General features: G+C 44.1%; 1 protein-coding gene across 1 annotated transcript in view; it reads right to left on the reverse strand.

The window, feature by feature from the left end:
• Positions 1 to 16,295, reverse strand: part of LOC130112914 (protein sidekick-1-like) — a 329,381-nt gene that overhangs the window by 168,859 nt on the left and 144,227 nt on the right. The window contains exons 8-9 of the mRNA XM_056280437.1: positions 15,613 to 15,788; positions 4,749 to 4,832 (exon numbers count right to left, since the gene is read on the reverse strand). Of these exons, the coding sequence (XP_056136412.1) occupies positions 4,749 to 4,832; positions 15,613 to 15,788 (260 nt within the window). The remainder of the gene's footprint in view (positions 1 to 4,748; positions 4,833 to 15,612; positions 15,789 to 16,295) is intronic.

Genomic DNA, 16,295 nt, shown 5'->3' on the forward strand with positions numbered 1-16,295 from the left:
TTTCCCCTCCCCCCTTTTCTCCCCAATTGTACTTGGCCAATTACCTCTGCCAATCCAGGGAGAGCTGCAGACTACCACATGCCTCCTCTGATGCATGTGGGGTCGCCAGCCGCTTCTTTTCACCTGACAGTGAGGAGTTTTGCCAGGGGGATGTAGCATGTGTGAGGATCCCGCTATTCCCCACAGTTCCCCCTCCCTCCCGAACAGGGACCCCGACCGACCAGAGGAGGCATTAGTGCAGCGATCGGTACACATTCCCACATCTGGCTCCCCACCCACACACAAAGCCAACTGTGTCTGTCTGTAGGGATGCCCGACCAAGGCAGAAGTGACACAGGGATTCGAACCGGACATGCACGTGTTGGTAGGCAATGGAATAGATCGTTACACTACCCGGTTAATTAAGTAATTCAGCCTTTTTATGTGTATAGGCAGGCCTATTTTTTCACTTTTTTGTTCAGCCAAAATAATCCCAAGTGCCTTTAGTAGCCTGGGCTGAGCCTAAATTATTTTATTCGATTTGTCATTTGTACTTTTTTCCCCCCTTATTAAAAGGCAAGCATGGCGTTATACACAATCAGCCAAGAGGCCTATTAGACCAACTTATTTTGTTTAAGACCACATTTAACAGGCTTGCCCATAACGGTGTCCATTCTGTTCATTTAACTTCCATGTTCCATCGAGAACATTTGTGAACGTCATTGTGCATGTGAATAAAGTTATCTGAAACATAGAAGTTGCAACTGTTTTTTTTTTTATTGATGGAAAATCCATCCATCCATCCATTATCCAAGCCACTTATCCGAATTAGGGTCATGGGGATGCTGGAGCCTATCCCAGCAGTCACTTGGCGGCAGGTGGGGAGACACCTTGGACAGGCCACCAGTCCAACACAGGGCGCCCACACACACACACACACATTCACATCTAGGGAACATTTAGTACGATGATTCACCTGACCTACATGTCTTTGGACTGTGGGAGGAAACCGGAGCCCCCGGAGGAAACCCACGCAGACACGGGGAGAACATGCAAACTCCACACAGGACGATCCGGGAAGACCCCCCCAAGGTTGGACTACCCCGAGGCTCAAACCCAGGACCTTCTTGCTGTGAGGCAACCGTGCTAACCACTGCGCCACCGTGCCACCCGGAAAATAAAAATATAAAATGAAATTAGTTTATTACAAAAGAAAAATTATTTGGAGGTAGAAAAGAAATAATTAGGTGGTCATTTCTGCTCTTTAAAGCTCCTAGCTAATCAATTAAATAGGACGAGATATGGAACCATGAAAATATCGCCACATATAACTTTATCTTGAGATGACTTCTTCCAACTACAAAAGCAGTTAATTAGCCACATGATTTTATTCAACTGCCAGTCTACCACCACCCGCACATCATCTCTGTTCAGCCCATGATGTGTCGGTATAACCCCCACGCTGCAACAAGTGTCACCGGGTCCTCCAGCAAGGTATGCTGAATCTATGGAAGAAGGGCACCTATATCCTAACTATTCATTATTCTATTGGCCATTAAGTATTGAAACCCAGCAAGACTTGTCTAAGTAGGCTAATTGCATATTAAACACAGCATTGTAGGCTAGACAATGTCATACATGCTACAATTACTTCTATCACCAGCAGCTCAGCTTTTACATTTTTTATCTAATAATGATAATAAGAGACCGCGGTGGTGTAGCGGTCTAAGCATCAGCTTTGTGTCGATGCAGTTGCCCACTGGGGACCGGGGTTTGCGCCCCAGTCTCATCAGATCGGACTATGGCCAGACTCGATGAAGCAGCGCTGTCTTCAGGACGGGGGTGGAGTTGGCTTGTGTTCGTCACATGAATGCGTCTGTGTGTGTGTGTGTCGGGAAAAGCAGTGGTTCGGCCTGGATTCGCCTCGCCACTTCCGTGACGAGGCGTCTCCTTCGAGACTGCCGGCCGGAGAGATGCAGTTGGCGAACGCGTACAGTACGAGGGTGGGCATTTGAACTAAAATAGGGATCGATTGGCCACTAAATTGGGAGAAAAAAATCAGAAAAAGATTTTAGAGAAAAAAAAATGGATTACATTTATATAGCGCTTTCTAGACACCCAAAGCGCTTCACATTGAAGTGAGTTGAAGTGTGTGGGGATGATTAGGTGGCCAGATGGAGAGAGCCAGGTTAGGAATTTTGCCAGGACACCAGGGAACCCCCTACTCTTTGCAAAAAGTACCATGGGATCTTTAATGACCACAGTGAGTCAGGATCTCAGTTTAATGTCTCATCTGAAGCACGGCATCGCCTACAGCACAGCGTCCTAGTCACTGCACTGGGGCTTGATATTTAATGTTTCTATTAGGACCAGAGGGAAGACTGCCCCCTACTGGCCCACAACACCACTTCCGGCAGCAACTCAGTTTTCCTGGGAGGTCTCCCATCCAAGTACTAGCCAAGTTCACACCTACTTAGGTTCCGTCATTTGGCAGAGCCAGGGTCGGTATAGCTGCCACCATTTAACACAAATATCATCATATAACGTATACCCCAACGAAATGTCAGGAAAGTAATGAAGGTATGAAAAAATAGGTACTGCCCAAGTCTAACATACATGCTGTATATTATTATATTACTAATCACATAGGATATACGTATAGTATGTGTACATTCAAGCAATAACTTGTTCAAGCAGATTATGGCAGAAATTACATCCATTGTTCCCTCTGTAAATACTTATCTCATTTTCTAAAAGTGGTGGTTGTTGGTAATATTTGGATTTGAATCTACATTTTAGAAGTTTTACAAGCCTTTGGAAGTCCTTAGTAAATTAAATATTAATTGTAAGTACAGAAATGTACATGGACTGCACACGCAAAAATGAGCAGGTGTGCCATCTAAAAGGCCATCGATTTGAGTCCCTCACGCCACACATACACACCATCAAAGTAACACTTCCAGGGCATCCTGTCATAAGTCTCACATGATGAGGAGCAGTTGTGCTCAGTCATGCTCCATGACCAATTATGTCAAAAACACAGCAAGAATGCAATTTTGGACTAAAATCATTACATAAAGCAATTGTAGACCTAACCAAAACATAGGTTTTAATGACTGCAGCAGTATTTGACTGAAGTGGGCCTTGAAGCAATTTTTTTGTGAATTGGACATAAGAAGGCAACTCAGTGCATGTTTCCATAAACTTGTGTTGTGTGCAAATAAACAAATAATCCCTGTGCACATGGCACAATAAGACTATATCATCAAAAAAGAGACGATAAAGGATCCTCTGCAACAACAGCTTATAAGCAATTCCCAGAGGAGAGAAACAGAGTTCTCACATTTACTTGCCATTTGAGGGGCTATCATGACAAGTTGATATCAACTGTGCCTGGTCGCACTCCGAACACAAAGACGAGGAAATGCAGTTGGCAACATTACAATGGCGGACATAACGGCTACTGACTTTGTCACTAACGTCATCAATTATTGGATGCACCCTTTATCCTAGCCTGTCTCAATTCTCTCTTGAACTTTGCCACCGACAGGGTAAAAAAACAAAACCCCTTTTTTGAAGCTGAAGCAGTGATGTGTGATTTGCGTGTCAGCTGGAGACGGCGAGCCTGGAGTGGCTCTGTCGCATCAGCACCACACCTGCAGGGGGGTCAGCGATTAGTCACAGCTGTGCTGCATCTGGCATTAACCTCTGTGTATCGTATTTAGCCTACAGTGAGACCAGGACGAGAGCGGCTAGGATGCACCAGAGCTAGATTAATTAAGAGCTGGAAAGGCAGCAACCATCTTGGGATCCGGTATAAAAAAAAGAGAACCGTGTTTGGTCAACTGTGTTTCTGTTGAATACAAAAAAAAAATTAAAAATGTGTTGTAGTCATTTCTGTATGTGCTGAACCATTATGCAAAAAAAAAACTTTTACAGTATTTAGTAATTGCAATTAGTCCTTTTCATTAAGCTTTTCTTATTTGCAACTTCAGCATTCGCGTTAAAACATGAAACATGGCTTACAGATATAATTCACGAGCCTCTCATCCCATGTATTTCTCTCTCATTCTGCCCTCTGTGTGCCTTTCCTCATTCACTCTCTCCTTATACGTTCCTCCCTCCCACCCAGAGTAACCCCAGGCCTCTGTGATTTCATTATGCAGCCACTGTATCAGATTACTAGGGAGGAATGTCTACTCACCCAGTGTGAGGAAAGGAGTAAGAAAAAGTGAGTATGAGAGAGAGCGAGAGAGAGCGAGAAAGAGAGAGAGAGGGCGAAGGGAGGAGGGTTTTAGAACTGTGTCCATCTTTGCTCGCATGCATACGGGTGTTTTCGTGTAATCCAGTTAAACGGAGGCAACAGGAACAAGTGCAATTTTCCGTCTTGGTCTCAGGACGTGAAACTGTGGTTACTACCAAGGGTATGCTGCTGCTCTCCAAAAACACACTTGCCAAAGCACAGGCACCAGATGACATCAAAGCTCAGCATTAAGAAGAGAGGCTGTAGTTACCTTGACTGAACCTGACCAGCAGATATTTTGCATTAGATCTGCACTAAAAAAAAAGAAAGAAATTGAATCTTGGAACCCTTGCTTAAATTGAAGAAGGAAAAAAAAAGCTATAAAGCAAAAAAGATAAGACAATGTATGTGTTGCATGCATGTGTTTGATGAGTAAGCAGGTAAGGGATTAAGTAAGGGGTGCTGTAATGATAAATCACTTATACGCCCCCCCCTCCTCAAACACACACACACACACACAACCTACCTGTAGCCAGGCATGGTATGTCTATATTCTTGTCCAGTGCAGCATGGGTCTTCCTCTTCGGCTGAGAGGTGAAGGAGGGGGCCTCTGGAGAGAAAAAAATATCTACCTTAGAAAGAAAGGATAATGACGACAGTAATACAAAATGTGTTCTCATTGAATTTATCAGGAGATAAACATCTTGAACTTTCAAGTGTTGACAGACTGTCAAAAGCAGTGGTTTTCAAAGTGGGGGCCGCCAGTGGCCTCAACAAATTGGAGGGTAGATGAGGGAAATTGCTAAAAAAAAATCTTAAAAACAAATTGAATTATTATGTATATTATGATCAAATATATTTTATAACAAAAAATGCTTATAATGGCAAACAGAAATATTCAATAAAATGGAAGGATTAAAATTTGAAGTCATTATTATTGCATTAACAAAAGTAAGGAAATATATTGAGGAGTTTTTTTTTCTTCTTTTTAACATTTGCCATTGTATTGTCAATGGGTCTTTGAAAACATCTTGCAAAAAGGGGGGCCCCGGCGGGAGCTAATGCTTTTTTGGGGGCCTTGGCATGAAAAAGTTTGGGAACCCCTGGTCAAAAGTACATCCAGTGCTGTGCAGGATTGGAAACTAGTTACACAACCAACACAGTCAGACTGGGGTTTAAAAAAAAAAAACAACACAAAAAAACACAAAAAAACGCTAACGCTTGACAATAAGGGTACATTAGTTAACATGAGCTAATGCAGTATAAGCATTAACTAACAGTTAATTAACCCTTAACTAACCCTACTGACATTAGTTGATACAGTAATAAACATCAACTAACCCTAACAAGCATAAAGTAACTGTTAACAAATGTGTCTGTGAACATATATTAGGGGTTTACAGGTTGATTAAGGTACTAGCTAATATTACTAAATGATAAACACTATCAGCAAAGGATTACTAGACACATTAGTTAGTTAATGCTAGCAGTTAGTTAATGCTTATTACCAGTTAATTAATGTACCCTTATTGTAAAGTGTAATCAAAAAAACTTCAGCCCAATTATCAAAAAGCCTATACAAATCCTCAAAAAACAAAACAAAAAAACAATGAGAGTTCACCCAAGAGAGGTAAACAGAGTAAGAGAAAAAGGCAAAGAAGAAGATGACAAAAATAAACAGACCGGAGTATTAAAATTGTGGAGAGAATGTTATAACAAGGTAGGGTCTTTTTTTTTTTAAAGTTTTTTTTTTGGCATTTTTGCCTTTACTGGATAGAGGATAGTGAGTGGCAGACAGGAAACAAGGGGGGAGAGAGATGGGTAAGACATGCAACAAAGGTCACTGGCTGGAATCGAACCAGGGGCATTATGGTTAGGTGGCATGCGCCGTAATCATTCGGCCACCGGGGCACCAAGGCAGGTTTGCCTACCAACACAATCCTCGTGTTGGTACGCAACGGAATAGACTGCTATGCTACCCGGACGCCGCTCTACCTATACACTTTCTGTATTCACTCCCAAACTTCGTAGATAGTCAAAGAACAACACATTTTCTGAGATTCAAAAAACAAAACAAAAACAAAGAAACAAGCAAATTCCTTTTTAAATGATCTATTTTTCTGCTCATTACACTCTCCCTTCAAGACAACTCCACCACTCACTGCACTGATGCTGTAAATGGAGACAGTGGAACAGTTATGTAGCTTCTTTCAATCTGTGTGTAATCACTTTTTTTTTGTAATCTTCTATTTTTCGACACAACAGGAATGATGGGGGGGGGGGGTTAAAACAATCTAAGGCTTGCATACTCTCCTTTTTCTTTCAGAGGCGTTTTTATGCTCAAGACCCAAGAGAGCAGCCCTGGTATTTTGCATCTGGCTGTTTCGTTTATGCTAGTTGAATAATATCTGGTAATCAAAACTCCTCTTTTCGGCATTATCTAATGTTTTAATGTTATGTTTGAGTGTGTTTAGCTAGATTTTTGCATAAGGGAACATTTGCAAGTGTGTGCGATGCATTGGCAATGATGTAAACATACGTAAATGCTTGATGACATACTTTCACCCACCCTCCCATGTGCAAGCAGTGTCTTGCTTAATAAACCAATTTACACAGGAATAGCTGCAGACGCACTGAAATGGAAGCAAGAACATTTCGAAAGAACAAATTAAAGTGTGAAAACTAATCACTATTTACCCATTTTTCTTTTCTTCTACGGTGAATTAAATCTTTTGTCCTGCACTGTCTCTGCGTTTCTACTGTGGCCACTCTTTGATATCCAATGCTGTTTTGGTTTCGTGCTGATATCAGGCAACCGATCAGCAATCGCATGTCCTCAAGTGAGTCAACTTGCTGTTGAGATTTTGGAGTTGCCCGCGTCTGCTTCTCTGCAAGCGTTCGCATGCCACAGTCACCCCGAAACCCCATTTTCTGTGCTACTTTGCACAAAATGTTCAAATAAACCTAGAGAGAAGCACGTACCCACCTTTAATGCTCCATCTGAACACCGAAATGAGAATATTCTTGTTGAATAAAACATCGATATTTATGATGCTTCCCAACAGACACTTACACGGCAAACGGAAGAAAGATGAGAAAGAAGGTGATTCCTTTTTCAACTCAGTATGGCTGAAAAAGCCAAGAGTGTCTGACTGCAGCACTGACGCTCTCGGGGATAAGCGGTCTGCAGCCAGTCAGATGACTGGATGGGGGGGGGGGGGGTCTGAGGGGGTAATCACACGAGACTTGGTCTTTTGGATGTGAGTGCTTCTTCAACACTCCAGTACCAGGAATCCGAGGTTCCAGGGGTGGTTGGGTTCACAGTTCAAGCATATTAATCCATCCATCCATCCATCCATTATCCAAACCGCTTAACCTACGTAGGGTCACGGGAAGCATATTAATCAAGCATATTAATGTTGCTGATAATTATGCTTTCAAGTAGCGACCTGACACTTGTTTAGTATGATCACATAACCATCACACCTAAGACTGCCAGGATCGAGATGCGACAATCAATATTAGTTAGCTAGCCAAGTTACAATGACTCTAGCTTACTTTTATTGTGATGTTAGCATCAGATATTAGAATAAAGAGTCAAGCTTATAATGTTAACATTAAATCTTGACCCTGGCAGGCTAGAACTAGAGAAAAGAAAGAAAGAAGAAAGAAAGTCACTTTATTTTGTCACCATATTCTTACAATGAAATGTGCTCTCTTCATTTAACCCATCCTATTGTATAGGAGCAGTGGGCAGCTGCAGTGCCTGGGGACCAACTCCAGTTCTTCTTTCTATTGCCTTGGTCAGCGGCACAGACAGGAGTATTAACCCTAACATGCAAGTCTTTTTGATGGTGGGAGGAAACCGGAGCCCCCAGAGGAAACCCACTCACACAGGGGGAGAACATGCAAACTCCACACAGAAAGGACCTGAGACGGGCTGGGGTTCAAACCCAGAACCTTCTTGCTGTGAGGCAACAGTGATAACCAATGGGCCACTGTGCCGCCTAGTGCACTAAACTAGTGAACTAGTCAAGCTATCCACTATAATTAATGTTAATGTAACATAAGGATATCAATATGATATATAAAGTGAATGAATCATACTTAAAAGCATAGTCATCAATGTTAATATGCTTGAATTGTGAGCTGACCCACCTCTGAAAACCAAGACACGTTATTTAGGATTAATCTGTAATTCACCAACAAATAGTTTAGTTTGTGGACAACATATCACCATTGTAATTACAATAGCTATACTAAAAATATTATGTCAATTATGAAACATATCGGTGATGAAAATATGTTAGTCAGAGATGGTAAGGTCTCCCTGTGCAAGCAATTCAGACAGAATATCTTATTTAGTAGTGGCCGTCTCAGACCCAATCTTAAGTATTGCCAGACCACAAGCGAATCAACTGACTGGCTGACCGCTTACCCATTAGTGTCACTGCTGCATACTTTCAAAGAATCAGCAGCTCAGCAATTCCTGGTCAGTGAAACATAAAGTTTGATGAAAATTAAATGTCTACTAAATGCATCAAATAATGAGTGCACTAACCGTCACATCGATAACGCTCTATTCTAAAGAGTAGATAGTATTTTTGGCTGGACCGGCCGGAGGGCAAGCCCTACAAATGTGAATGTCCTTGACTGACTGACTGAGCGATCAGTTTGACACGACTGGGCCGCTGAATCAGGTGACCAACAACGTCACTGAAGTTACACGACTTGTCAGCTGAACACCAAGAGGCATGAGGCGCAGTTTTTTTTGGGGGGGGGGGTTCCCCCTTTTTCACCAGTGGGATGTAGCACATGGGAGGATCACGCTATTCCCCCCCAGTCCACCCCCCCCGGGAACAGATGCCCCGACCCACCAGAGGAGGCGCTAGTGCAGCGACCAGGACAAATACCCACATCTGGTTTCCCACTCGCAGACACGGCCACTTGTGTCTGTGGGAACGCCCGACCAAGTCGGAGGTAACACGGGGATTCGAACCAGGATCCCCATGTTGGTAGGCAATGGATTAGACCACTACGCTACCCGGACGCCCATGAGACGCACAGTTAAAGCACCCCAAATAACAATCACTCTGACAAAACGCTCACTGGTGTACTCACAAAAGGACTGCATGGCTTTTGTGGCTGCTAAACCTGCGCAAATGAGACAAAAAAGAAAATGTGTAATTCTCAAAGCACCCACAAAGGGTGAAATGCACCCCTAACTGCGCTTCCAAGCAAATAGTGTATCAGTGCTCTGGGGCTATTTGAGCATATTTACATTAAGTAATATGCATACATTTGGTGCAAAAGTGGCCCCATTCTATGCAAAAGAGCCTCATTGCAAAAAAAAAGTCCAATTCACAAACACCAGCACCAATAGTCATATGCAGAGATCAAATTATTAGCGTCTTCAGAGAGTTGGTGGTAACTGAAGCGCATTTATAAGGGATGTCACGCCCAGACTTCCCAGTGATCATGGCAGCAGTGATTGTAGCCAGGCAAAGACATCCTTCACGCCAGGCGTGCTCGTGAGCGGATATTTTGATAGTGAATATCACTTTTTGATTTAACTGATAGCAAAATCTTTCGCAGATACAGGTTGCCGGGTCAAGCAATTCTCACCATACTTGATGACATCAAGGATGACATTGAGCCGGCCTACCATGTTCTTGGCGCAAAGCCACCATTTCTACATTGCCACACGGACAATTGCAATCAGATGCAAAACAAGGGCAAACTGCACTGAGCTGCAAAACTGTAGGCATGTTTGCGCTGTAATATCATTAGTGTAATATTTATTGTAAATTAGACCTTAAGACGGGACAGATAGCCTCACAAGTGATGCTCAGTTCATGGTACTATCAGCGGCCGCAATTCATTCTTTGGGAATTCGCCTGTCAATACAGAGCGAGTCTTAGAAAAATGAAAGCCATCTGCAGATAGAAACAGATGAAAGAGGAAGGGTCATTAACTGATAATTGGAATAGTTATAATTACAATTACATTAAGTTCTCTTTCAAATCGAAAATCCCCAAGGTATGAGTGGGAAGTATTTTTCTTGCAACTGCATTTATTTTTTTACTCAAGCATAGCTTAACCACGTCATGTGATATTCTACTTCAGTACACAACCAATATTACTGGGACCACTACAGAAAAATGCAGATGAACATTTAATATCCATGAAATCACATTATAGACACTACCACTGACTAGCCCAGTAACAAATTGGCCACAATTTCAAATATTGACCATACACGGCCCAGCCATACACTAGGTTTTGACCTAGTCTTGTTTTTAAAATGAAATTTTCAATTCTCCATACTTGCAAATCAATAATATGCATTAGTTAAGCTTTTTCCTGATGCTGTGCTACAATACAACTGAACTTAAAAGAAAAACACTAAAATAGGAAAAACAGTCCTGTTTCCTCAATGTCCTCATTTCACTCTCATTCTTTGTTCTTAAACACAATGGAGGGGTAAACTGGAGAAGCAAGAGGCAAACAAAATTGCAAGCTCGATCATTGTGTGTGTGTGTCTGTGTCTGCGTGTGTGTGTGTGTGTCTCTGTGTGTGGTGATTGCTAGATAGCCGCACAAACTTCTTTCTTTTCAAATGTATAGGCTTTAAACTTCTACGTTTTCCACTTGGTAACTTTGCACACACACCCACCCACACACACACACACACACACGCGCACACACAAAGTTTCTCTCAGTGAGTTGCAGCTACAGATATTGAATGGGAGCAGCGTGCAGTTGAGCACTGTGGCTCTGTGACATTGGTGCAAGGGAAATGTGCTGCAAGGACAGAAGAAGAAAATGAGAGACATATGGCGTGACCCCGATAACGTACTGACATTAATCCCTTCGACTCAGTCAGTAAGATCAACTTATACACACATGCAAGAGCACACGCTGTAAAGGGGCAACAAGTTGGTGGTTGGTGAGAGCAGGAGATTAGTGACGTTTAAGTGTGTGTGGGAAGGTATAGGGGGGCAGTTGTGCTTTGCTGTTTTTTTTTAAACCCTCAAATTTCAGTTGCATGCCTCTGACAATAATAGAAGGCAACCACAGGTCATTCACACCAGTGGGCATGTAAACACTGTACAACACAGACGTGCGGTGCCATGCATATTCCCACAGTTGGGGGACAGACTGTAAATGAAATTGAACAATGAATACACTCTGTCTATCACACAGACCAAATCACAAGCACACACACACACACACACACACACACACACACACACACACACACACACACACACTTTTCTATGAATCTAATTCAGTACACCAGGGTCTTCTGAGTACAGACAACAGAAGATCAGTACAAACATTCATCGGTGTCTTCTTCTCATGCATATGAATGCATCTATTCTATGCAAGGCAAGCCTTACAGCTGCCACAGCCTTCCTGGCAGCGATGAGGCTTGAAAGAAAGAAAGAAAGAAAGAAAGAAAGGGGGGTGTCCAGGTGGCGTAGCGGTCTATTCCATTGCCTACCAACATGGGATCGCCGGTTTGAATCCCTGTGTTACCTCCAGCTTGGTCGGGCGTCCCTACAGACACAATTGGCCGTGTCTGCGGGTGGGAAGCCAGATGTGGGTATGTGTCCTGGTCGCTGCACTAGCGTTTCCTTTGGTTGGTTGGGGGGGATAGCCTGATCCTCCCATGCGCTCCGTCCCCCTGGTGAAACTCCTCACTATCAGGTGAAAAGAAGCGGCTGGCGACTCCACATGTATAGGAGGAGGCACGTGGTAGTCTGCAGCCCTCCCTGGATCGGCAGAGGGGGTGGAGCAACGACCGGGACGGTTCGGCGTCTGGGGTAATTGGCCAAGTGCAATTGGGGAGAAAAAAAAAGGGGGGGGGGAAGCAACAAAAAAAAAAGGAAGAAAGAAAGAAAGAAAGAAAGTAGAGATGTTGCTTTAAGAGAGGATTTGTAAAACGGGGAGGTGGATAAAAGAGAGCGAGGAAAGAGGTGTATAAATATTCAGGCACGTATGTCTGACTAGTGTGTATTCTGCAGTTGCGAGTTACTCCGTCCACTTTGACAATCACTGGAATATCTAAAAGGGGCTGGCGAACTGAAAGAGTAAAGCTTTGCTTTATCAATCACACATTCCCTGGCTGTGTGCACGTTGGTTTCCTCTTCCAGACACATATCATCGGACAGGGGTTGACTGTGACTTGCATGACTTTCTGAGTGCTGTCAGTGTGCACTTTTGATGAGCTACTGTCAAGGCTTCAATTATTTGGCTGTATGGGGAGTACACGTCTTAAGCCTGGTGCACACTAGAGGATAATCAGCTGAACTTAAGGCCCTTCTTGAAAATTGGGAGGGTGGTCCTGATTTGAGGCTGCTCGGAGCCAATTATCGTCCCAGATGATCCTGTGGTGCAGGGAATTTAATATTCCATTTTAGTTCTCCTTGCAAGCCAGTCAGAACCGCCCGATTAATATCAAACATGTTTGATTTTTGCAGCCGGAGATGCCGTAGTGTTGGGGGAACAACGATGGACTCTGGAGCAGAAACCTGTAAGTGAATAAGAGCCAAGCTGATTGGGAAGTGGAGTCTCTGCAGCTGTCTCTTGAAATGTCCAAACTCAACACAAGATGATCGAATTTTTGTCTTTTTGTGAAACAATTCACACCAATGCCTGACAGGTTGTCTATCAACTTCTAAGTCTGTTTAGCTCTGAAGTCACGTCGGATCACAAGGGTTTCCGTGAGTGTTTTTCTTCACTTCTTCTCTGATTTTCAATCGTGTCCTCGATCCAAAGTGTTGCATGACTGCCACATGTAGGTTTAAACTAAAATGTTTTTGAGAGTGATCATCAGTATATTCGTCAAGTGTGCGATGTGCTGTCTTTGCCCAATCATCTAGCGTGTGTGCTCTGATGACTTGAAGACAGAAGGAAATCAGTCCTTATGTGTGGCAACTCTCCCGTTTTCTATAACAGTTAAGGAATAATAAATGCCGGATCAAACATCATCCTGCTCGTCCTGTTTTACTCAGCCATTATCGAGTCCGTCATAACATCTTCTGTTACAGTATGGTACGGGGGCACGGACAATCACAGTGGATTGTCAACAACGCATCCAAAATCATAGGCAACCCACTCCCCTCAGCTGAATCTCTACATACTCACCAGACTGTGAAGCGAGCAAAGAAGATCATCTCCGACCCCTCACATCCTGCTCATCACCTCTTCCAGCTCCTTTCTTCAGGGAGGCACTACAGGTCACTGTCCACTAAGACTAAATGCTTCATAAACAGTTTCTTCCGCCCTTGCCATCAGGACTCTGAATTCCCCCCTATAGTCCCCTCCTCACACACCACTGGCATGCATACTATCATTCCTCTAATTGCTTTGTGTAATATGTTTGTTTTTGCTATTGTGTAACTGTTTTGTTCGTGATAACATCTGGACTGTCTGCTGTTGTCCATGTATGTATTGTGCTGCAGAGTTTAATGTGTACCGAAAACAAATTTCACCGGCCTTGGTCATGTGGCTAATAAAACAATCTAATCTCGGGGCGTCTGGGTAGCGTAGCAGTCTATTCTGTTGCCTACCACCACGGATCAGCAGAGGGGGTGGACCAGTGACTGGGACGGCTCAAAAGAGTGAGGTAATTAGCAGAGGACAATTGGGGGAGAAAAAGCCAGAAAAAAAGAAGATCTAATCCAATCTAATTTGAAAAATTCTCGAGTATGCACCCACTTTCTGCTTGTGCGTATGTGTGCGTGCGGGCATCTTTATACACCAGGACTTCTCAAAGTCCGGACCTCGGTCCGCATCCAGACCAAACGGCAGGCAAATCCAGACCCAGCCCATACCTCATGTTATGAATACAATAAGTTATGAAGTGTAACGTTTTCTATTTTGCATGTTGTTGCTGCCGAGTTCACGCATTAACGTTACACTGGTGCTTTGGGGGTGGTGTGAAGCTTTAATTACACTTACTGTAACGTAACGAATGTAGTTGTCGTCAACTCGAGTAACACTATCTTCACTTCACCTGGTTCACTGTTTCTCCTCTGCTCCGCTCCGTGTGTGTGTGTGTGTGTGTGTGCGTGCGTGCATGTGTGTGCGTGCGTGCGTGCATGTGTTTGTAGGAACTGAGTCCCACCCTCGCTGAAACAGAGAGCAGAGGAGAGAAGGAAAACCAGCACGACCATAAATGATGGTAACGAGTGCTTGCCGGTACGTGAGTTTTCTCTAGGGTTACAGCCAATCAGAGGCAGAGTAGGGCGGGTCTTCGAAATCAATATTTGGATCAGTGTCTCCGGCCAGCAATCACACCTTTTATGCCTAGGTTCAAGGAGCTAATTGCAGATAACCAATGCCATTTCTCCCACTAGGCTCGAATGTATTTTGACAAACTTGACTGTCTTGAACGTATGTTGTTTCAAAGTTATGCGAGTTGGGTGTCCGGGTAGCGTAGCGGTCTATTCCACTGCCTACCAACACGGGGATCATCAGTTCGAACCCCCGTGTTATCTCCGGCTTGGTCGGGCGTCCATCCCTACAGACACAATTGACCGTGTCTGCGGGTGGGAAGCCGGATGTGGGTATGTCCTGGTCGCTGCACTAGCGCCTCCTCTGGTCGGTCGGGTTGCCTGTTCGGGGGAACTGGGGGAAATAGCGTGATCCTCTGACATGCTACATCTCCCTGGTGAAACTCCTCACTGTCAGGTGAAAAGAAGCGGCTGGTGACTCCACATGTGTCGGAGGAGACATGTGGTAGTCTGCAGCCCTGCCCCCCCGCAGCCCCCCCCCCCCCGGTTCGCCAGTGGAGCAGTGACTGGGATGGCTGGGAAGAGTGTGGTAATTGGCCGGATGCAACTGGGGAGAAAAACGGGGGAAAAAAATCCCCCCCCTCCAAAAAAAAAGTTACGTGAGTTGATTAAATATTATTTTTTATCACCGATCATTCAAGACCCCTGACCTTGAATAAAAATCAGATGCAGACCTTTGAGTAATAGGTTTGAGATCCCCCTGTTGTATGCTGTACTCATGCCAGGCCATGTGGATGTGCAGATATGCCTGCAATGTTTATTTGTGTATGGAGTACAGCGAACACTTCACTGGTGAGTGTGGGCACCCCAGCCACTGCCTGGGGTGTTCCCACTCAGGGAAGGAGGGGAGGGGGGAGGATAGAATAAAAGGAGGAATAAACTGAATAGATGAGTGCCTGAAGCAGAAAAGTGAGGCATAGATTGTTATTGGGGATGAAAAACCAGGATGGGGCGGGATGGATATATGGGTTGAGAGCATTAGTCTGGATGCTGGGTCAGATCTAATCAGGATAATCATGGATGATAACATTTAACAGGGTCTGTGTGTGTGTGTGTGTGTGTGTGTGTGTGTGTGCGCACATCTTACCCATTACAATGAGGTGTGCCCTGGCCTCCACCGGTTTGGCAGTGCTGTTGCTAAGCGACGCTTCACAAACATACATCCCTATGTCAGAGGAGGTGGCGGTCGGAATAATTAGCTGACGCCCGTTGGCCAACCGACGCCCATCGCGTTTCCAAGACAACACTAGCCTGTCCAGTTGTCTGAGGAGAGGAGGGAAGGATGGGGCAGGGCAGGGCAGGGGAAGGTGAGAGAAGAAAAGATAAGATGAGATGAGAAGGAATGAGAAGAGAATAGACGGAGGACATGGAAAGAGGATCAGACAGGGAGAGGGGGGAAAGGAGGAGGGGAGCAGAGAAAGTGGGTGACAGAGGGCAATTACAGCATATTGAATAGATCAGTTTGTGTGTCAATGACGCTGGGAATGAAAGATGACAGTCTGTCTATAAGAAGAGCCCTTTTTACTGAGCGAAAAGGCGCCTCATTCATTCACTATGTATGTTTCAAACAAGCAGGGGGCTTCAGAAGCAACATCCAAAGCACAAAAAGAATACGACTTCGCAAACAACATCAAACACAACACTGTGTTTCAATTTTTGTGTGTGTGACACCATCAGTGCCCCACTCTTAATATTCAGGCCAGCCTGCTTAGCAGCCTGTCTTTGTTTACACCCACCAAAATAATTCTTTGAACAATGGGCAACACAAAA

This window comes from Lampris incognitus, chromosome 5 (genome assembly GCF_029633865.1).
Source record: "Lampris incognitus isolate fLamInc1 chromosome 5, fLamInc1.hap2, whole genome shotgun sequence".
Taxonomy (NCBI): Eukaryota; Metazoa; Chordata; class Actinopteri; order Lampriformes; family Lampridae; genus Lampris; species Lampris incognitus.